At 31.0% G+C, this 24,494-nt stretch overlaps 1 protein-coding gene across 6 annotated transcripts in view; it reads right to left on the bottom strand.

Annotated features, from left to right (window-relative positions):
• The window catches only part of LOC130899291 (neuronal acetylcholine receptor subunit alpha-7), a 168,747-nt gene extending 152,963 nt beyond the window's left edge, over positions 1-15,784 (bottom strand). For 4 of the 6 annotated variants that reach the window (XM_057809569.1, XM_057809245.1, XM_057809325.1 and 1 more), the window contains exons 1-2: positions 15,524-15,763; positions 4,482-4,621 (exon numbers count right to left, since the gene is read on the bottom strand). In XM_057809569.1, coding sequence (XP_057665552.1) covers positions 4,482-4,621; positions 15,524-15,590 — 207 coding nt within the window. In that variant the 5' untranslated portion in view covers positions 15,591-15,763. Of the gene's footprint in view, positions 1-4,481; positions 4,622-15,523 lie in introns of all 6 variants that reach the window. The other 2 variants (XM_057809404.1, XM_057809487.1) reach the window with 2 other exon arrangements.
• Between the last annotated feature and the right edge of the window lie 8,710 nt (positions 15,785-24,494).

The raw sequence follows: 24,494 nt of genomic DNA, 5'->3' as shown, positions 1-24,494 counted from the left end.
TTCAAAAATGATAATTTCCTAAATTTACTATCTTTAGTTAAGTAACATTGCAATCAAACGAACAATTTTTGGGCTACGTCAATATAACAAACCAAAAAGCAGTTTGGAATAAATTCTATGGTTCAATTGTGATTTTTAAACTACCCTGTATATATTATGTCACAATTTATAGATATAACATTATCATTGATCACCTATTTATATGAGATAAGTGAAAAATATAATATTTTTTGAAGTTTAAGTATTAAAACATGGCATCATCTCTATATCTAAATTGGACTACCCTATATACGTTATTACCGTATAACACATAGCGATTAGGTATGCTAATCGATAGCTCCGAGCAACAAAAATAGAATATGTATTTGAGATACCACGAACCTAAAGTTAGACTTACAATACAACATTTTTAATTGCATTCACCATCTAAATAATAATTTGTTAATTGTCTTTGATCCACTGTAATTTATAGCGAATTTGAGAGAAGATGAATATGGGTTGGTGATGAAACATGTGCTAGTAGGCCCTGTCTTACAGATAGTGTTGGAAAAGTGAGACGTAGAAAACAAGCAATGAAGAAACAACCAACAAGCAAAAAAACTGTCCACCGTATCTGTGACTGGACAAAGAGATAGACAAATAAATCTTAAAGAAATCACATCAGATTTTATTAACTATATGGATACTTAAAAGCAAACACTTAGCAATCATCCAAAATATTCCAAAACGTAGTAGATGTCCCTTGGTGTATAGGGACCTGAAAATGGACAATTTTGACCATACTATCAAGAAATAAGTCATGAAGAAAGACTTATTATGTCAATTACAAGGCCATCCAGCTACTTGACGATACTGGGTTAGAAAGAAGCCTTAAGAAAATCAAACCTTTTGAGTTAGTTTAGTGTTTTAATGCAAAAGTAGAGTTTGTACGTGGACGTAAAACTTCAGAGTAATCCATTCTACAGATGGGTATACCTTAGTTTTAAATTTCAAACTCTATTAAATTAAGTTAAAATAAAATTGATCCTTGGTCACTGTTGACCAGATTGTAATATATTAAAATGCCTCTATGGGTGTTCAATATGAAAAAAAGACTTCTAGTTTCCATGTATCCTAAAATATACAGCGCCACAAATGTTTATGCTTCCTCGTTCTTTATTATTATTACGATAGATCAATGTTGTCATATCTACTCTGAAGTGGAAACCCAGTAAGTTGATTATTGCGTTAAATCAACAATACAGTTAGCGAGCAAATAAATTGTGTGGATCAGGTTAAGTATTTTGCAAATATAGAACCAATAGCCATCTCGAAATACATTGCGTTAATATCAGATACATACCAAATTATTTTTAAACAAAATTATCCTAATGTGTATTAAGCAGACTTTCTATTTTTCCTCTTTAATAATAAACCAACGAAAATGAATATTGATTAAAGAGGAATTTCCTGTATTTGAGCTTAATTTTTGGAATTTGTTCATCAACAAAGCTTTGATGTACTTCTAGGACTGTTATGACTATAATATGAGCTAAATTAATATATTGAAATTTGTACTTCCACAGGAAAAATAAAATTTTCGTTCAAATATTTGGATTTTATTACAAATTATAATTGCTTGTTGAGAATCCCTACTGAATGAAATTAGTTTCGCTCACTCGTACAGCATTTAAATGCTGCAAATTTTAACGGTAGCAATCGAACAATTTTATGATGATAAATTAACTCCTATATAAAATGTGTCATTTAAATATGACTGTTTCGTCATTTTGCATCGTATTTTATCACCGATAAAAACGCCTGTTCCTCTTAAGCGTCTACATCTAGTCACTTCAATGTCTGCCCTGTCAGTTATTTAAGTATTGTTGATAAGTGATACTGAAACATTACAACATGAGTCGTTTTGGGGAAGTTTCGACTCAACAAATAAAAAAAAAATATAGAAAAAGCAATCCCGCAATCTACAAAAAATACTAAAGGGTCAATATGGAGACAATTCATGGTGTTTTGTCAAGTACGAAATTATGCACCGTCGAAAATAATTCCGTTACAAAAAGTAGCAAATATATTGAAGGATTGGGCCTATAATATGAAAAAGAGGAATGGAAAAGATTAGAAAGAATATGCAGTTAAATCAAGTTCGAAATCAACTGCGAAGAAAAATATTTCAATGAATACAATATTAAATTATATCCTTTAGCCGACATAACTTTTAAAGAAGCTCGTGATGCGAGAAATTGTAAACGGAAAGAATTACAAGTAAGTTATGTAGCATTGAGCAAGAAGGATATAGTAAAAATAGCAAAATTGTGGAATATAGACAACCCAGAGGGATTACAAAAAAGATTCTTCCATATAGCTTCTTATGAATTAGCTTGGAGGACGGGAGAAGCTGCAAAGTTTGAAATTTACCATTTTAAAGAAGAAAAGACGACACAGGATGGGTCGAAAAACTTGGAAGACAGCATGTGGATGAAGGTATTTGTCCCGTTGCATTGTTAAAATTAGTGTTGCAAAAAAGAAATGAAAACATAATATCTGAACTACTCTTAGATCTTTTGATATATTAATGCTTCTAAATGTTCTTGATTTTAGGTCTCTTCTGTTTTAAAATTAGTTTTTTTATAGTTTTTAAAAGAAAGATAAATTTTGATGTTTCGACTTTTCTTTAAGTATTTATTAAAAGAGAAGAGACCTAAAATCAACAACATTTAGATGCATTTATAGATAATTTTTGATAATTCTTTTTAACTCAAAATTTTTTCATAAGTAATTTTGCTCGATAAACTGACATTTGACAAAATCACTCGACGTTCGGTCTCGCGATTTTAGTTTTTCTCATAAAATTACTGATTGGCAAAACGATTTCGTTACAAAAAAAATTTATCCGATAAAAAAAACTTGTGTTTTTACTGTTGATAAAATCATCCTACTCTATTTAGTACCAAGACTACAATACTAATTTTATTGCTCTAATTATGCATGTAATTAGTTATTTACAGTGTATAGTCAAATTGAAATTCTACTGTAATTTTATTGGTGAGTTATAGTTATTAAATATTTAAGATGAGCTTTTTTCCATAACTCCGAATCGTTTTTTTAATACGTCGTCTAAAACCTATAAATAATACTGTGATATACTCGCTTGTCAGATTATTAATCCCCTCTTCGGCGATAGAAAAATATATTTTTCTGAATTTCCTGTAGATTAAAGTGCTAGCCTCGATAAAAGTTCACAACTCAACAATTTCATCGTTCGATTTAACACTGAAAACTCCATTAAATATCTATTTTCACTTTTGGAAGGTAGATACACGTATCTTTTATCAGTTTAAATAGGATTGGTGAAAATACTCCCAGTCGAATTTTATATTTTATATAAATATATAAATATAAATTTTAAATATGAAATTCATAATATATACTCAATTAGTTCAAAAATGTTACTATTAATTTTTACTGTTGAAATTATTGTCGTTTCTAGTATGCAATATCGAATGATGTTGCGGGTTGAGTACTCAAAATAAAACTGTCCAAGAGTTTTCTAAAATGCCAACGTTTCGATCTTTTATTTACACTTTATCAGTGCTAAAAATGTATGGTACTTGATAACGTTGATGGAGACAAACAACTGAACTTTTATACGAACCATCCTCGGAGACATAAATTAGGGACAATAAAAGGGCTTATACTCAGGTATCCACGTCTATGTAGCCCTAAATTCTATACTGATAATAATACTAATGAAATCAGAGAAATTATCAAAGTTAGTGGTTACCCAAGAGAGCTGGTTAATAAAATTATAAATGAGAGCAATCATAACGTGATAAAGGTACCTCGAAACGAAAATTTCCGTACATTAGAGGATTGTCGGAAAAACTATTTCTAAACGCACCTGTCAAATAATCGTGAGCTGGCATTCTACTCAATAAAGAAGTTGGCAACCTATTCACACATATCAATGATAAAACACTCAAACTCCAGCATTTCAATTGTGATTTGTAAAATAAATTGTTTAGACTTCAATAAGAGTTTCTTTGGTATGACTAAACAGTACTTGAAATCCAGAATATACCAGCATGAATACGATTTTCGAAAAAGTAATAAGAACAAAAAAGATAAAACAGCTCTGGCCATTCAACCGATGGTCACTATTTTAATTTTTATTTCATACTAAATATTTAATTTATTGCTACCGTGAGGTAAATAGAAATATGTAGTGTATTCTTCTTCATATGCTTAACCTACCACTGAACTAAAAATTTATGCCATATTTTACTTCAAAAGTTTTACGAACTTGAAGCTACTGTTCAATTTATGGCGAAGGGACAACACGTCCACCAAAAATTAAATTGAATGGTGTCTTATTGCGCATTCGTCATATTTTTAAAAATTCAAAAATAAATTTTTGTTTTTGAGAATTGAATGCAGAGAGAGCGACATTTTGGGAACATAATCGATTTATAACGTATTGTACTCACCACGTCAATGATTTGTTGAAGAGTTAGGCCGAATTTCACTTCCAACGGTTCCGACTCATTGGCAACGGGTCTTTCCAAAACGTTGTAGTTTGCAAGCAAATTGGTGAGCAGTAGTTTTTCATGTGGACCTTGTTTTGAACCTGGAAAATAATCATTTTAACAAATATTATATAAATATTGTCCACTTCCGCTATGATGGATTAGATGGATTTAAGGATAGCTTTGAACCCAATAATTATCAATGTTGCCAGATTAATGCGTTTGGTCTATTTTCAAGAATCAGGTGGGTGATGTCAAGGTGATTAATTAGATTTGTTTCCATTTCTTTCTTAGTACTTATTACTTAATTGAACTAAAATGCTGTTGATCTATTTTTTTATATTAAAAAACTATTAATTTTTGTTCAAATCTTGTTCGAATCAGAATAACAAAAGAAATTTAGTCTATAACTTCAATTAAATTCCATGTAGCACAACTTCCATCAGTATTAATTCCCTTGAACGGAAAATTTCCAAAGTGCTACAAAATAAGTTTTAATGAGTTTCCCGTGAAAATCATATGCATTTTGGTGTCAAGTTGAAAATTCCCACTTTCACATGAACATGTCAAAAAATGCGACATGTTTCCAAGCTTTCGCCATTAATGAATATCTTGTGTCGCAGTAACTCCTATAGAATTCAAACCTCAAAACGACGACGTTGGTAAACAGCAATAATATTAAAGTTCTTGTTTGTCAACACTAAGATCCTAGATAAAATTACTACAAGACACAAGGATTTTCTTGATTATAGCTGAAAACTTATCTGATTACATCCAAGTTGATTTACATTTACATTGGCCTCGAAATTAAATAGCCATCGTAGTGACACGACGATTTAACATTTAACACACACACACAGTTATTTAGAGTTAATACAGAAATATTAATGGCAAATTATGAAAATATTAAGAAATCTTTTCAAACTGGGATTTGTTGTTAAAATCCAAAAATATTTTGAAATTCAAATGAAACAAAATGAAGTTTTGGTAATTATCTAGATTAGGCTACACCCCTCCGATTGAAGTTCCAGAAAAAGAAAAATAATTTATACACCATAGCTGCGAAGCTATGTCTTCATTATCTGATGATGACATCATGTATCATAAAATTTGCAGAGAATTTAGTCTAGTTTGTTTACTTACGACTATCGTAAATCTATCAATATTTGTTTTTTTTTATTCGTGTTTGACCATGAAAAAGATAAAATTCTGTGAATTTTTGTGTATTGCTGTTTATTGATTGATATTCCATCAATATTCTTAGTTAAAATTAATGGTTAGGTTGGATTAGGTTGGGTTAGGTTGGGTTAGGTTAGGTTAGACATGCAAAGTTAAACTATGATTTATAAATTATTTTTCTCTAACTTCAAAGTTGAAAAACTATGTGAAAGGATGATTTATATATATATATATATATATATATATATATATATATCAAATTTTTCAGCATAATTTTCTCTATAACATACTAAAATCGGTGTAACCTAATCTAGATAATTACCGAAATCTTTTATCCCATTATTCAATGTATTTTGTCCTATATAAGTCCAAAAATCGTGCCAACATTTTTAGTTATTTTATTCTGCCTAATATAGTTTTTATAATAACTTTATAATCATTAAAATTTTATAAGTTATAAATATAATTTTAGTGAATCCGTATCTGGTTTATGATCTTCTATTATTGGATTTTTAAAAAGTAGTTAAACTCATAACCTACCACAAGAAAAGTGCTTCATGGAATGCTTCAGTGGATACTTTATGATTATTTTCCACACGAGTGATCTCTCCTTGTTTACATGCTTTAAGGTCATGGTTCACGATATCTTTTTATTCGTCCATAAATACGTTGTATATAAAGATTGTTAAAGGATACATGAACAAATGAACAACTTTAATTCAAGGAAATATCGATCACCCCAGTCTCTAAAATTACTATAAAAACTAAAATTTACGTCTCATGAAAAAATAAAACATATGTAAAGATAATCAATTTCTGTGTACATAAAAGGTTATTATTAACTTTCATCCTGCAAACACTCCAACAATTCTAAGCCTAATCCCTTTTTAAGAGACCAGGCGCATCCCAAAATACTGATGTACTTGTTAGTTGACTTTTGCGTCTTTTCACGCTTCACAATATCTCCTTTGATATCAAGTGTTATTCATCTTCATTTTACAGTTTTTAGAAATTATTTTTTGAATTTTTTTGATGTTTTTATCAGTGTTCATTTTGCCTCGTTTAAAACCACTTCTCAACCGTTCATTTCTCAAGAAAAAATCCGAATAATATTTATCAAACCAACCCTTCTAAATATTTTTTCTCAATAAGGAATTAAACTCCCATTTTTCTAAACTAACAAAAGTTGCTCAACTCGAAACTAATAGTATGACAGCTGTCAAATTCATAGAAATGTCTGTTGAAGGTTAGAACTAACTGCAAATATGCTTACGAACTTTCCAGCCCACCTGATACGCGAACGTATAAATTAAGACGTCAAACTTATATACATAATCTTATCCCTTACTTAGGCTCTTATTAAACAAGACATCTAAGTTGCGCAACCAGTCGGGCAACTAGTTGCCAGTCTGTTTCTCGACAAAGCAACCAGTAGAGCAGCTAGAAAATAATCAATTTTGAAAGAAGACGAAAAAGGAGGACAATGCATAGCTCAGTTCATTGTAGACGAGAACGTGTAGGGAATATGACAGTCAAAATGAGAAATGAATATTTGCTTCTTCCACACTCTCTAAGTGGCGACGGGCGATTAGCTGACCAATATAATAAGATCCGTATTGTATACAAGAACGTAACCAGTGCCGGTGCGGTTGCCGGGATGGGCAACCAATCGGCAGCCATAAAGCTGCAGCGCGACTGGCTACCTCGGTGTAATAAGCTCCATATGAACCAATACCCAGGAACAGGGTAAGGAACTAGGTGGGTAGCTTGGCTACCTCGTCTAATAAGTGTCTTATACTTGGATATGTATTTTTTAAAATGCAGACACTCATCTATTTGGGCAATTCGATATTTTCCAAATAAATGGTCTGTGCTGAGTGTACCGATGTATAAAATACTAATAATATGAAAATTGAAAGATATAATAATAAAGGATCCTTAGCGTCAAATGCACGTAGTAACTGATCTAGACTTTATTGTTCAAGTAAAACGACTTGATTTCGTATTAGAAAAATATGAGCTTTATAGTCATTAGAAAATTATATAATTTTATCGACAATGCAAAAAAATTATATCAGATAATAAAAAACTATAAAATAACAATTTGACTTAATATAGTAATCATAATAAATTCCTTTAATTTCTTATTCATTAGACCTTTTGATATTGTTTATGTTTCTAAATATTATTGATTTTAGACCATTCTATTTCAAAATTAGTTTTTCTTTAATAATTTTTAAAAGATAGATGTAAATTGACGTTTCGACTAATTTTAAGTCAAAATATGATATTGGCACTGACAATTTGCGTATTTATATTGATCAATAGATAACCTTCATCACGAATATCAAAATAAGAATAAAATCAAACTAAAACTTTGTTCTAATAAGAAAAATTAATATTTCCTTAGTCCTTACATCTCAAATATTAAATTATATGTAGTTTTATGACAATTTACAAAATAGGACTATAAATTTTTCTTTAATTATTTGGGTCTTTTTTATCATTTATAGTTTTTTCGTTATTTCTAAAATTTCCCTTTTTCGTGTATTAGTTTCCGTTTCAAGAATTTTTGAATCTTTAAAATTGAATTTATGTTTTTTTGATATTTCATGGTTGGTTGATGCAATTCTATTTTTATCGTTTGATGATCTCTTACTCTATCTTCTAAATACTGAGATGTCTGTCCTATGTAGACACCGTCAAAATTAGTACAAGGCACTTGATATATAATATTACTTCTTTTGTTTTTTGATGTTTTAGATTCTAATTTAGTGAAATATTTGGATAATGTTTTATATCCTTTATGACTATACTAATTATATTATATTTATACTAATATCATATTTATTAAAATAATTCGATAATTTCTGGGCAAGTCCTTGTCTATGAGGTAAGGAAAAATGTTTTATATTTTGTTATTTCATTTGTGTTTTGTTTTTGATTGATAAAGACTTAAAATTAGTCAAAAAGTAAATTTTTAACTATCTTTTAAAAATTATTTGAAAAAACTAATTTTGAAACAGAAGAGACCTAAAATTTAGAAAGTAATTATAATAAATTGTTATATATATTATATATGTGATATCTTGAATATATGGTAAATTGTATAATTCCATAGAATAATTTCAAGCAGAAATATCTTTGTCAATCTTCGAAACTTATTAAATGTGTTTGCCTTTTTAAATTACGAAGGTAGCTGATTAAATAATTTTTCAACGCTGAAGATGATGGAATTTTCTACCAAATCAGAAGTGATAATAATTAAGTGAATATGTCCAAATTCTTTCTTCTAGTAGGATAGGCATAAATGGGTTGAGTTTGGAAAGTGTTTGCGAACCAAACAAACAGATATTAAAATTAAAAGAGCGGGGAGAGCTAAAATTTCGTGTTTTTTAATATAGAATTCGCAATGCATTCTACTACTCAAACCAAAAATATAACGTATAGCTCTTTTTTGTAATTTGAAAATAGATTCGAAGAGGTGCAAATTACAAGAACCTCAGAAAGGTAAACCATACCGAAGATGCGATTCTAACAACGAAAAGTAAGTTGTTCAGATACAGATTTAATCGCAAAAGATGCAGTAGATAACTTTTTCCAGATATACAGACCATTGAAAGGCACTGTCAATATGTAGACCAAGAAACTTGATCTTGAGTATCGTATTAAGCCACTGTTGAGCTTTAGAGCTGGTAAATATCCTTTATAGGATAAAAATAAAGTTTTCTTAGTGTTTAAACAGAGACCGTTCGCGTGAGACCAGGACTTAATAGTTATGAGATCTTTGCCTATGGTAGAATGTAAAGCTTGTATATCTGGACCACTCCAGTATATATAAATATGTTTTTGGACATGATTTTAACCCAGTGTATCGAAAATCTTGGTTGGAGTACGATTATCAATCTTGACTATGGTGAAGAATAAATTCGGAATTTTAGGGGAAATTACGCTTTTAAAAATTGTGCTAGAATGAAAATTTTGTCAGATTTATTTCGCTAAATGGAAAGCGACAATCTATTATAGAACATTGACAATCCTTTATGAAAAAATGTAAATTCAAAAACTTTTTATTTTTAAAATTATCTGAGCAAAAGTACCCGCATTTATATTCATTATTCTCTCTTCAAAGGCGCTTCACACTACAAAAGTCTAATTAAAAAATATGAAATAAATTTGAAACCGGAGACCGGGAGACTGTCTCAATTAACCCACAATTCAAATGGGAAAGAGCTAACCGATTTTTTTTCCACTTTGGCTGATACTATCAGTAAAGGTGCAAATAGAGTCCATTTGCATAGTGGAATAACATTATCTTTTTTACACGCGGAAATTAATGGAAGTAATTAATTACAACTACAAATTTTAGTTGAATCTGTGACGCTTTTTCTAATTTTCATTAAAAAAAGTACATAGCAAACATATGACCCAATATTTTACCATATACTTTTGTAATAAATATCTTTAATGAAACCTTTTGCCATAATCAACTGAATAGAGGGGATCGTGTTCTTCACCTTAATCTCTAAAAACCCCACTTCGTAATTTTTCCTCGACTTGACACCCTACATCATACACTTTGCGAGATAAACGTAACCACAAATCGTCACTTGAACGAGTCTGAGGTAAATTAGGGGAGCTAATTGCCAATTGCCCTTGCATAATGGTAGAACGTCAGTCTGACCAAAAAGTTATATCGTTTCCAACGTGATATTGAAGTACAAAATTAATTTAGTGGCAGTTGTTAATATACCTTTCAGATTCTACCATCTTACTCGAACCACATAAGGTTTTGATATCTCCCTCGTCGAAATCGCACACAAGACTAGAATTTTATCAACGAATTTTCCTTTTTCTTTAAATTTGTCGTTTAAAAACCATCGTTTCCTTTGATTTCCGAATTGACAAGTGTGAAGAATTTTTCCCTTTAGTTGAGGAGAGCTTCTTGGTATCCGTGCTATTTCTGCCATACGGTACTCTTGAAGTATGGTATTCACGTGCTAATTTCTCAGGTGAAAACTTTTTGTTTTACACTTTTTGAAAGTTTCAGACATGGTATATCTTCTTCACATTAGGCTAAGGCACGGTAAATACTTATGCGTGGAATATTTTGGTGAAAAGTGAACTATGTCAGGCTTAGGGATCTGTCCATATAAATTATAAATGCTTTTTCTCATTTCCAATTTATAAGACATAATGCAGCTGACATAAAAAAGGCTTAGTCTAACTAATGTTTTATGTCCATCGTTTTTTTTTGTTGCTCTAAAATCTGGCATTCTCTGTATGAGACCCAGCTACTGGATCTTATTATTTTGCTTAGTTCTGCTTCTCCAAATAGATTCCTTATTCCATTATTTGTTTGTTTTCAGCCATAAATCTCCTTCATTTTCACCACCCTGTATCGTTCTAAGTATTTTTCTTTCCCTTATATCTAACTTCTGTTCCTCTTCTTTGTTAAAAGGTTTATTATCGTGCTTAGAGGTCCCACTATTTACTACCCCTCGTTATCCTCACTTCCAAAATTTCTCCCTGGTCACCGTCGTCCTTGATAACCACCCCATGATATACATGACTTTGAACTTGCTATAAGCTCATTGCCTTTTCTTCGTACAGTTGTATTTCCTTTGAGCTCTTGTCATTACCATGAATTTCGATTTATCTTCGTTCACTCGTAGATTCACTGTCTCTGCCATTTCCATCAAGGCTCTGCAGGTTTCCTTAAGCTCGTTTTCCGATTTTGAAAGGATTACTATATCGTCTGCATAACAGTTTCGGCGTCATATTCATAAACTTACGTTTTGTTAACAATAATAATGTATTTCATGAATATACGGTCTTTTGGTATAAATTTAGCATTGACTTAGGCTTAATATTCAAAGCGCTTGATATATTGATTCGATCATTGAGAGATGTTGAGAGCCTCTACTATCTCTCGGGTATCTAAGCAAGTTTTCGAGAATATCATGACCTTCACTGAATGCTTTGTCTCACTGAAATACTTGGAACATTTTCAAGCAAACTCATTGCTCAACTTCTTGTTCCATAGTCAATATCAATAGACAAATTTCGGATCTCAAGCAAACAACTAACAAACACATAATTATTGAGATCAATTAGGAATTATTGGATTTACGAGCGCACTTCAAATGCACCATTCAGACAGCTGAAGTTTTACAAATATATTCACCAATTATAAAATTTATATTTTTTATTCAAAATAGGGGTCAAATTTCTTTAAGTAATTTGCAATAAAACAATGAAATTTTGATAACCAAATACAAACAATATAAATTTAGAAATTGGTAATATTAGAATTATTTTGGAATAGATTTGAATTCGAATTTATAAAATCGACGGTGTGTGTTTTATAAAAAAGAAACTTTTAAATAAATTTAGAAAACTGCAAATTCAATTACGCTGAAACAATGTAAAATGATTTGGTAGTTCAAGTCTATTTTATATTAAGTCTAAAAGCTTTTAATCCTCAGTGACACATCAGCTGAATTCTTTTCAAAATATATGTATTATTTATTACAAAATTCCTCATTTTAAAATTCGAGAATAATAAAGTTCATGTAAACCCGTATCCATTTATGATTTCCGGCTATGCGAAACTTGAAAATGTGCAACAGTAGCTAGGATAGGTCGTTAAATGAATTTTTAAAATTTCCGCATACCAGGACGTTCAACTGAACATGACAATTTATATTTCTCGAAAAAAAAAAGAATAATATAATCAGGATGTCATTCCATTATGTCAAAACATTTATTAATCATTACAATCGCCTCGATTTCTATTTCGTGTCTTCTATCTGATGAAAACAGATGCTTTGAAAAAGTATTATTCAAAAACGTTTACAATAATGAGTTTTGCTCAAACAATAGAGCGTTGTGTATGAATTAAGTGAGTGACAAATAGCTTTCGAGCTCCACGTGAATATAAATGAGATTAACGTATTTTTTATCTTTTACTTTATTAAATACCAATTTGACAATTACTCATAAAACGTTAAAAAAATAATAATTAATGAAAAATACATCAACAATAAATAGTTGCTACACACAGCCCTTTTGGTTTTCCAGAATTCCTCTCTCTCTCTTAGGTCTTCCATCACCTCTGCGTATCATATTTTCCTTGGTCTTCCTTTTTTTATTGCTCCTCCCTGTTCTATGTCCATCATTTTTTTAGTTGCTCTAAAATCTGGTATTCTTTGGATGTGACCGCTACTCTATCATTAATTCTCTCTCCTTTCTATCCCATAGTATCCTCATGAGTATTTTTCTTTCACTTCGGTACCTCACTGTTGGTCTTATTATAGTTTTGTAAAGATTCAGTGCTCCATTCGTCATCCTTGCTTTTCTCCTTCTTTCCTCGTTACCCTCGTTCTTGCTAATCACCCCAAGATATTCATAACTTGTTCTAAGGTCATTACTTTCTCTTCGTTCAGTTGTATTGAAAAACTTCTCATTGCTATTTTCGTTTGTGGTTTTCTTATGAATTCGATTTATCTTCGTTGACTCGTAGATTCAATATTTCTCCCGTTTTTTTTTTCTTAAGCTCATTTTCCGATGTTGAAAGGATTTGTTGTGTTACGTTGTTTTTGTTTCTAGTGGCTTTTTTCTGCTTCAAAAGATTTCACATACTATCCATTATATATTGAACAGCGTAGTGGATAGCGGATCTTCCTGTTCTAATCCTGTGTTGATCTGGTATTGATTTTCCTTTATCTTCGTTTTTGTATGTTCTAGTGTCATTTTGAAAAGACTTATAAACTTTTTTGGTACACTAAGATCGTTCATAATGTGGTACAAATAGTTTCTGTTCACAGTATCATAAGCTTTTTGAAAATCTATGGAAACTGAGTGAATTCGCAGATATTTATACCCCATTCGTCGCGTTTGAACTGAAATTATGTAGAGGTATAATATACAAGGATATATTGAAAAATATTTAACCTACTATAGAACCAAACAAAATTTCAATGTCAAAATATTTTATTACTCAACATATTCTCCTTTTAATTGGATATATTTATTACAGCGAACCTGCACGTCTCTATACCTTTTTTTTGCTCTGCAAACCAGACCTCCACAGCTTTTATTACCTCCTCGTTGGAAGACACATTTACGACCTTTTAAGTTTTTTTCAGTAGAAAGAGATGATGGTCGGACGGAGACAAATCTGGTGAATGAGGGAGGTGTTCTAGTAATTCAAACCCTAAATCAAGAATTTTTTTGCATGGCAACATGATACTCCATGGCAATCCCAAAAAACTGAAGCAAGAACTTTACCAGCAGATTTTTGGACCCGAAACTTCTTAGGTCTTGGAGAACCAGAGTGTCGCCATTCTATCAATTGTTGCTTTGTTTCTAGATCGTAGAAATGTAAAAAATGAAAAAGTCTCGTCCATAGTAACAATTCGGTTTAACAAGTCTATATCATTTTCAAATCGAGCACAAATCGAACGCTTCTGGTCAACATTCAAAAATTTGAGGATCCATTTTGCAGCAATTTTTTTCCTGTCCAAATTGACGTGAACTATATGATGAACGAGTTCGTATGAAATATTTAGTGCTTCAGATATCCGTTTTAGCCCAATTCGACGGTCTGATAAAATCATGTCATGAGCTGCATCGATATTTTCGGTGACTCACACAGAAACTGGCCTTCCCGATTGGTCATTATCTTCAATTTACCTCTTTTGAAGCTTGCAGTCCAATTTTTCACGGTCGCATAGGAAGGACATTGATCGCCAAGGGTATTAAGTATATCTCGTAAATCTGCTTATCTTTTAACCCTTTTAAATAGAGGTACATGTTAATGGCTCGATACTCCAATTTTTCGATTTTCTTAATTTCGGTGGACACCTTTTTTCTTTTAATTTATTGCGTAACTCTGTTTCACTTTTTTGACGTCAAACTTTACACTGACACTTCTAATAATTTATTGTTCGCAATATTTTATTTATGCATGGAACCAGATATCAATACATCCTCGTATATTTAGTTTTATTACACAATATATAATTAGAACAATGATATATTTTGAAAATTAAAAAAGATTTAAACGAAATTCTGTACAGAATACACTATCCGCCTCAAGTGATGATACTTTCGAAGCAACGATCTCAAGTAATCACTAGATTTGTTACGAAAGCAGCTCCTCGATAATACCAACTTAGAGAGAAGAATGAAGAAGAGGAAGCCTTTTGAGTTAGTTACCTAAGTGCTTAGTGTGAAAACAGAAAAAGTGCGAAATCTTACATATTAATGTTAATTGTAATACAATTCATGGAGCTTGATTATGATCAGATTATAATGATATAAAAACTAACAATAAATAAAAGTTAAAAATCAATCACGGTAAGAATAAAACAATGAATAAATAAATTCAGGGACCTTTCCTCTTCATAGTATCATCCCCAACTATTTTTTAAAACTCTTGGGGAATAAAGAAGAAGTTGTAGATTTATTTATGAAAAATATTAAATATAATCGTAGATTATATATCTGTTTAATATATTTTATATTAGATTCACCCAATCATTGATTTCTAATCGAAACGTTAACAACAAATTGTTCTAAAAAAGGGTGAATTTAAGTATTTATAAATTATAATTAACTGCCCACTATTGTTTTGTATTGTAAAGTATAGTTTACCATGAAATGTAAATAAGAGAAAGTGGGATAAAAAAAATCAAAAGAAATATGGGTTTAGAATTGAAAAAAATATATTAAGTATTGATAAATCGCTAAAATGATACGAAAATAATTGAAGTCCAGGTATTGAAAAGAGAAAAATATTTTAATATGTTGATGTTTACCTGGCAGCATGGTGACAAATAGGAAGACAACCACCACTGTCGACAACATTCGATCGTTCCTCACCATTCTAGATTGAATGAATGATCATGACTCACTGATAATAAATAATGTTCCTCCGGACTTGGCAGTCATGCCCTAGGAGGTGCTAAGGACTGAAGCGATGGACCGAACCCGCGTACGTCTCTGATCACGCCTACGGAGGCCTGTCGCTCCTCTACTACTAGCTGAGCATTGCACCCCCGACTGGCAATGCCATAACTACTCCTCTCCCGATTCCCGATGCAGAGTCGGAGCTGGATGATCGATAGGGGCCTGGAATGCGCGCGCTATCTCGTTTTGACACTCTCTTCCCGGGTTCCCTTGTCTTTCAGAGGCGTGCTGCCACATACTGACCAGACTCATACACCCCTCGTGCCACAACTTATTGTTTAACATCGTGGTTACGATGAATCACTGCTTCTATCTATCAGACGTATAAATCCAGCCACACGATCCTCATGCAAACCTGGAAACAACCCTGTCAATCTTTTTTCCAAATTCTCGCGGCATTCTTTCAAGCCTCATTAAAATATCTGCAACACCACAGAGCAGGACTCGCAAACACAGAATCACTGCATAAATTTCGCTTCGTTATTCACACAAACCGTAAAAATTAGGTGTCAGTATTGATTTCAACTGCCAGCAGACTTGGAATTCAAATTTTCTTAAATAGGGGGATTACCACAGATATTTCGCTCGAGTTTGATGGTTTTCGAAGTGTCCTATATTTTTGTATCATATAAATTTCATTATTATTAAATTTCAATTCACATAGAACGTCCACTTAATACATAATATAATAATTACACCATTACATATGGGATTGCAGTAGTCGAAAAAATATTTGTTTATGCTTCAAAATGTTCTTGATTTTAGATCTCTTCCGTTTCAAAATTAGTTTCTTTTAATAATTTTTGAAAAAAAGATAAAAATATTTTTATAATGACTTAAAGAAAAGTCGAAACGTCAAATTTTATCTTTCTTTCAAAAATTATTGAAAGAAACTAATTTTGAAACAGAAGAAACCTAAAATCAAGAGCATTTGGAAACATAAACATGTCAAAAGGTCCAGGAAATAAGAAATTAAAAAGAAAAAAATATTTGTTTGGGTAACAGACATTATTATCACTACTTATTGGGAATATGAAAACGTAATAAGATAATTTCAATACCAGGTGTCCCAAAATAGCATAAAAGTAATTTCTTAATGACGTGTTAAAATTATTACATTAGTTATATCACTTTTTGCTTTAAAATGGAACTCTCTGTTGTAAGTGAATTTGCATGACATTCTATAAGCGATATCACGTACTACATACCTTTAACATCTTAATCTCGCGACACCTTTTTGATGTAACTGTTGCGGTATTTAACCTCAATTTTAAAATGGAAGCATATTTGTTTCTAATATTCTATGTATATATATTATAAAATAAATGAATATTGCTTAGGGCCTCTTGACAAAATACAATACAACGTGCAATGTAATGCAAGACGCAATATTTCTTGGTCACAAGTAAAATCTCTCACTTGCAACATTTTCGATTTGGTGCAATTTTTATTGCGTGCTAGCTGCAATTCTATGGAAAAATATAGTTAATTTTTGGGTAATAACCAACCAGTCCATCAGTCTCCAAAAGCGAGACAGCAGCAAATATTATTATTGCCAGTTATTTACTGACCACTTTTTCTTGTTCATTCCACTGTTATTTTCATTTTCAAAGCGCTCACAAGAAATTGAATAAATTTTGACGTTTGGAAGTTGTTTAATTTGCTTATGGGATTTGTGTTATGGGCAGTATTAATCTATGAAATATATTGACTTTCGAAAAAATTGCACCTTGTGTTGTACAATGTCAAGCTGCAATAAAACTTATGATTGGTTTGTTAAATTTACCACGGAAAACGAAAAGGTTGGTTTTAAAAAAATGTTGCAATAAATCAGTTCCTGTTATTGGTTAATAAACTGAAAATAACTGCAAAAGAAATAGCACCAAGCTGATAAAATTGATATTGCAAGATCCTCTCCGATTTCCGATTTCGATTCGCGTGCATCAAGATATAATAAGTAAATTCACAATGTAAGTTCCGTTTCTATTTCTAGCAGCGGCAGGCCTTGCGATCTCAGTTCCGCGGCAGTTACTCTAAATCGAGCAGAAGAAATATACGCCATGATGCAAAAAATTGTTGCACTGCAATTTCAACATCTCCTTTAGATTCAAATTTTTTCCCTTGTAAGAAATTCGTCATAGATTTACACGAATAGTAATCTGACGGTGCAAGGTACAGACTAAATGCTGGATGTGGTAGGAGTTCAACACTAACAAGTTTGTCTATCTCACTCCCTGTAACTTTCACAGTATGTGAAAACCCGCTTTCAGTTAACCAAACCTGACTTATATATATTAAATCTACTATTCTATTCATTCAGATCCTTGTTGAAATTCTTGCGTTGAATCCAAAGGAGATGGTGAATGTGCAGTACATCAAAACCCAAATAAATTGAAAAAAATTATTCATAAGACACCCTCTATATTTCATTTAAAAGTAAAGAATTATCAACAATTATATATATCTAATCTGAATCGTTGAACCAAAATGATATGAATGTTTTCATAATCTTCGATATGATGCTTTTGCTTAGCTCTTTAGCTATTTTAGGTAAAGGATTAATCACACCTTAATTTCCATTCGTTTCCTTCTAGGAAACAGCGTATGTGTTACTTGAAGCCCTTTTTTTATTTTGGGGATGAAAAAGTGGTAGTAGTGTGATAGATTCGGCAAATAGAGTAGATGAGGTATTACTGCAATCTAACAACTACGGACAGTGTTAGGGTGCATTGTCGCACCCAATTAATGCACATTCTGTCGATCATTTTTCAATAGAATACTTTAATCACGGTCTCTCCTGGTGAAATGAGCTCCTTAAAACCACCCCGCGACTGTCAAAGGAGCAGATGACCATCGTTTTCACTTTTTTTGGTCCTGGATTACTTTGTGATAGGCACTGTTGTATCTATCTCTTCGTTTTAGAATCGTACCGAAAAAACCAAGCAATTGAGCAACCGAGGATTATCTACTCCTCGTTCCAAACATTTCTATGCCATTGACTTTCGATGTTGTTTCAATGTATTTAAAGATTTTTTTAAATTATTTTGTCAAATGAGCGAGATACTGTCTTTATACGATATGGGACAATTTATATTAAGTTAGTCTCTGAAGACGATAACTTGGTTATCGTCAAACAGTGTACTAGTGTAATTGTAAGTGTTGGTGTAGTGGCTGTAAACAATATGTTCAGTTTAATTACATTGCGGTTTTAATTTTAGTTGAAGCTTTCATAATATGTTTTTACACAATACTTCGAAGCTGTAACACCCTTCGATCTACAAATTCATGTTCTTTCTAAACCATTCATTAGTATTTTTAATAAGTAAATGGATTGGAAAATATTTTTTGTCCTTGTAAAAATTATTCCGTGGGCACAAACTTCTTCTGTATGTAATTAAGATTCATCTATACCAGTGAATACAAAAATGTACGTAATTAATAACAAATTATATTTTTATTATGTAAAGTTCAAAAATTATTTTTATTTTGTAAAATGTTTCTAAATGATTTGAAATAGTAATTTGTTTTTGGCATTAAGTTACCCTGTATAAATTAAACCCAACTTTAACAATATTGTCAATTAGTTGAATGAACACATCGATTTATATCTAATATTATTAATTAATCCGTGGCTTTGATAAAATTGATATATACTAGATTGCTTCGGAAATATCATCATCAAACTCTGACATTACCAATTTTATTTCGTTGCAACTCTGAGAAATAAAACGAAACTGCTTCCAGTCACGTTTCTCACCTAATAATTATTGGCTTAGGTACCAAAAAGTTACAGGGAAGCATGCCTTTATAACTGAGGTTACTCCCCTTAATGAATAGAAATTGATTTCTCATTTATTCTGCAGTAAGACATATTTCATACCCGAATCGATTGAGTCAAGTGAGATAAAAAGGTTAAGACTTATATGTGCAACAAATACAATTGATACTGGTTTAACTTTTTGTTTAGTGTCTTTTTGGCTGATAATGTTCACTTATGATCTGTTTTTGTAACATCTACCCTCAACCCAGCTCGAGTTTTTTTCGCTTTTTATCATTTAAGCGTATTCCTAAAAATCAATAATTTGAAACCCATTTCAAGATGTTTAACAATGAATTGTTCTTTAAAAAGGATTTAAATACAAAAAATTGATCGAAACTTTTAAATTTGGAAAAATGTCAAATTTTCCCAAAAATCAACAATTAGAGATCCATTGTAAGCTGATTATCAAAGAATTATCCTTAAAAAAGAACCTGAAGCAAAAAATTAGGTCCAAATAAAAAAAATTACATAAAACGAAGAAAATCTAAAAAATTTGACAGCAGAATTCAAAAAGACAATAAAAATACACAAAAATCGATAATTTAACAAAAATTTCAAGCCAATAATCCATAAACGATACTTCAAAAAGGACTTGACCAAAAAAATGGCGAAAATTTAAAAAATAAAATAAAACAATTGAAATTCCAAAATTTTATCTTTAAGCTTGAAAAAATAATGAAAATAAATAAAAATTGTTCATTTAAGAATTATTTTCAGCTGATTATCAATCAATTATCCTTCAAAAAGGGCCTTAACCAAAAATGAGGGTCTAAATCAGAAAAACTGTATAAAAAACCCCCCGAAATCAACATCATTTTTCCCACGTACAATAATCTTCCCTGGTAGCGGCCACGTACTCGTCCACCAGATCCTGCACCACCTCCCTGCTACAATCCAACTCGTCCAGATAATCGATAAAGGGCGTATTTTACTTTGTTAAAATTAGTATCAGAAAATTTTGAGTAGTCAAAGAAATATATGCTGAGAATATGTGTTTAAAGGTAGCGAAAAAGTTACGTAAGAGAAAAATATCTATTTTGTATTTTCGGATGCTATTATAAAAAAATGTGAAGTCTTAGGCTTCCAATTATGTTTGTAAACCGTGTATGGAATATTGTGCAAGAACGTAAACGGTTTGAACACTAATAATCGATGGCGGTATACAAGTACTAGATTTGTTCATCCATCAGTGCAGCCTCACCTGATTCTTCAGTGCCTAAAAATATGTCTGAACCCTTAGAACAAGACATTGAAGGACCAGGCTCATCACAAAACGATGATAATTGTCAATTAGTCAAAATTCTTCTCCCAAAATTAGTTATACGATATTTAAATCTTTTGAACAAACTTTATATGTCTTTGGAGCAGTCGAAATAAACAAGATCATTGGATACGAAGAAATTGGCCTTTTAGAGAAAATATGGAGCTTAAAAGGAAAATACTTTCCAGAAATCATTAATAGCTTGTGATAAAATTATCCGACCACCACCATCACATATAAAACTGGACAGTTTTTTTTGTCAGTAAATACATGTTTTAGCAACAGCTAAAATTTATTTGGTAAAAAAAGTACTGTGACCACATAAAACAATAGTTCTCACAAACCAGAGCGAAAGCACGCGTTCTTGCAATTGCTTCATGATTTCTTCTAAACAAAACTAACCCTTTCTTCTTGGTACTTTATCCATGGTACTTCAACCATGGTAATTCATCCATAGTACTTTATGTATCATTGACTTCAATAAAAGTAGATAAATGAAAAACTGGCAACATTAATCAGCTTCATTTGCTTGATTGCCAAACCAAAAATAACTGCAAAAGAAATAGCACTAAGCCGATAAAATTGCTTTGCAAGATCTCACAAGAATCGATTCCACCTTCAACAAAAAATACGAATAATCCAGAAAGTAAGTTCGCAGTTCCAAGCATGCGCGGCAGTTACTCTGATATAAACAGAAAAAATTTACGGCATTCTAAGTTCGCTGTAGTGCTTCTTTATGATTTCAGCCGTAATTGTAGATACCGCCGCTTTTCAAATCAGATATGTGATTCGTTTTCTAAATGCGAAGAAAGTTAAACCCAGTGACACCTAGAAACTAAATGGCAATCAATGGAATGGAGGCACACAACGTCCCATCGAGAGCAAATTTTCACACCTCGAAAACTTATGTGCGCCGTTTGGAACAGAGAAGACATTTTGTTAATTGACTTCACACCACGAGGCCAAACTCAATGCACATGCTTACTGAGAGACTATTAAGAAGCAATATAGAACAAGTACGAAGGATTTTCCATGATAAACTTTATGCGTAGTTTGAGAGAAGAAGAAGAATTTTAGTTTGATCTTCTCGAGATTGTCCTAGAAAGAACATTTGGAAACTATCGATATTTGTCTTCTATCTATTGGTATCAATGAATTGCAGTATTATAATGGAGAAAATTGATCAATTTACTAATATTTATTCAAACACACTTGACCAATTCCCTTCTCATGAAATTTATCCCTCAAAAAACGATTTTTTCCAAGAAAAATTCTCGTATATTCCATATATCTCCTTTTTTCTTCTATTTTGACGTTCTCGATGGGTTTTTCACAGCTTCAAGTAGCAGTAAATCTCTAGTTAACTTATTAAGAATGGATCCACTGTCTAAATAATAATAGGTCCTCTAATAGTTTTCCTTTTGGTGTATTTCCTGCTGGTCGTAATTTAACCAGATGTCTTCTTAGGTCTTCAATTCTTCCAATCCTCTCCTGGGGGTATCATCTGTGATTTATCGCATCTTCTCATCTAACTCTTGGACCTGGTTGCTTTGAGCTTCTCCAAAATGAATCTTCACTATAAATGATATAGTTTCATATTTGTATTTGTACTATTTGCCTCCTTTCGCCATTTTGGCCTTATCTGCTTTGGTTGACGCGAGTTGAGAAAATACTAGTAAGTGAAACAAATTTTTTATTACCACACATTATTTAACTTAATTGGTCTGTTTGTTTGCTTCTATTTTGCATTTCTGTCATTATATAATAGTGTTTTTAATGAATTTAACTTTCATGATGATTTTATGTAAAATAAACGTACCAAATGAAGTTTCAAATGTAAAATAGCTTAGAAAAATCAATGGTTCGAAAAAGTGGCTTACAACCACAATAAATTAGGTTAGTTTCTTTTACATTTCTGTACCGATATATTCATAAATTTTGTTATTATCTATTACTTAAATCATTATTAAATATTAATTGTACCAAAATTTACATCAAAAATAAATTTTAGTGCAGATATTTTATGCCCACGGATTTATTTATTGCCTTGAATCATAACGAATACTCTAGAAAAGTTATCACCTACTTTTCTTAATGGATAGCGAGCAGAAAGTTTGTCAAAAATTTCACAGATGTTTAAAAACATGTAAAGTGTTGAATTCAAATCCGGTACGAACACACATTTCCAAATAGAAAGTGGCTATTATTCCGAAAACTTATTTTAAAACACACGTGGAATACGTATTGTAGGACATATCTAAAGTGGAATGGAAAAAACTAAATGGAAACTAAAGTTTTTGAAAATATAACGCAAATATTGTTGCTAATCTTTTGTACGATAAAACCAATTTTTTTCTCTTTTTAATCGATTATTATTAGCCGTTAATTTTTTATTTTAGGAAACATCTGAATTGAAACGTTGCTAATTATATAGTTAACCATTGTTTTTGAATGAAAATCTATTTCCAAAAGCAATTAATTCGATAGAGCATGTTCCATCAGAATTTGTTATTCACATGATATCTCAATTATTTCGCAACTTATTAATGAATTATAATTAGTTTAATTAGTGATATTTCACACTATAAATTGCAATAGCACGAATCTAATATCTCAGATATTCCTGCTATCCACTGAAGCTCTAATTAAACCTAAAAATGCACGATTTCGTTATTTCCAACAAACAGACACAAATCGTGTGTGGGTAGAGTAGAGCTGGTTAGAAGGATATAGTATAAAGAGAATTCTTTATAGTATTAACTTCACAGTATTTGTGCTATTTCAAAACAAACTTCGGGTTGTGAAATTTCATCAGTTCGAATTGATGCACATTCCATAATACTTTCATTTATACGTAATTAATATAATCTCTTATTTAAAAGGGAATTACATTAGCAATGCACGTTGAATTAGTAACGTTTCATTTAAAAGCACTATAATTCCAAACAAACAGATATATGATGTAAATACAACTAATTCGACAACAAAACCTCTTTTGCATAAAAAGGATATTGAATCTCAGAAATTAAATATTGAAAATCAAGTGGAACCCAACTGCCATCTAGTATATTTTTCACTCACTTGATTTGTTTTATAAAAATAGTTTTTCATTCAATAAATAATTACTACATATTATATAAACAATAGATTTGTCTATATAAAACGAGATAGCGTTAAAATTATTCTATGATCTACAATCTATCCAATATTATTTCAAAATTAAAGGAACCTACTAAGCGTAGCAGCCATTTTTTATCCACATAATATGATTTTCACAATATAGTAATAATGGTTGCCTACCTATAGAAGTCGTTATTAGGAAAAATAGAGTTTTCAATTGATTTTTCATAAAACTAGGAAATTTAGTTGTTTTTAATATAATATTAGAGTTCATCAAAATGCAAATTCTCAAAAGTTATTCATTTTTACAAATCAGGCTGAATATCTGCAAAATATCAAGTAAACAAATTTTTGTGAAATTAAAAAAAAATAGAATTAAAATTGATTTTACCAATAGCTTTATAATAAAAAAAATGGTGGTGTTGAAGTAGTAATAGCCATGAATTTAAAATATAAAACAAAATAAATGAAAATCATAATATTTATTATATTTATTATGCAAAATTTTCGATTAATGCTTAAATATAAGAGTGTTATCATGTAAATTGATAAATAAGATTAAAATTTTAAGAGAACCATATTGACTATACAATCTAGAATATTTTTTTATCAAAACACC

The sequence above is a fragment of the Diorhabda carinulata genome, chromosome 1 (genome assembly GCF_026250575.1).
Source record: "Diorhabda carinulata isolate Delta chromosome 1, icDioCari1.1, whole genome shotgun sequence".
Taxonomy (NCBI): domain Eukaryota; kingdom Metazoa; phylum Arthropoda; class Insecta; order Coleoptera; family Chrysomelidae; genus Diorhabda; species Diorhabda carinulata.
The sequence above is the reverse complement of the archived record's forward strand: the minus strand, read 5'-3'. Positions and strand labels throughout refer to the sequence as shown.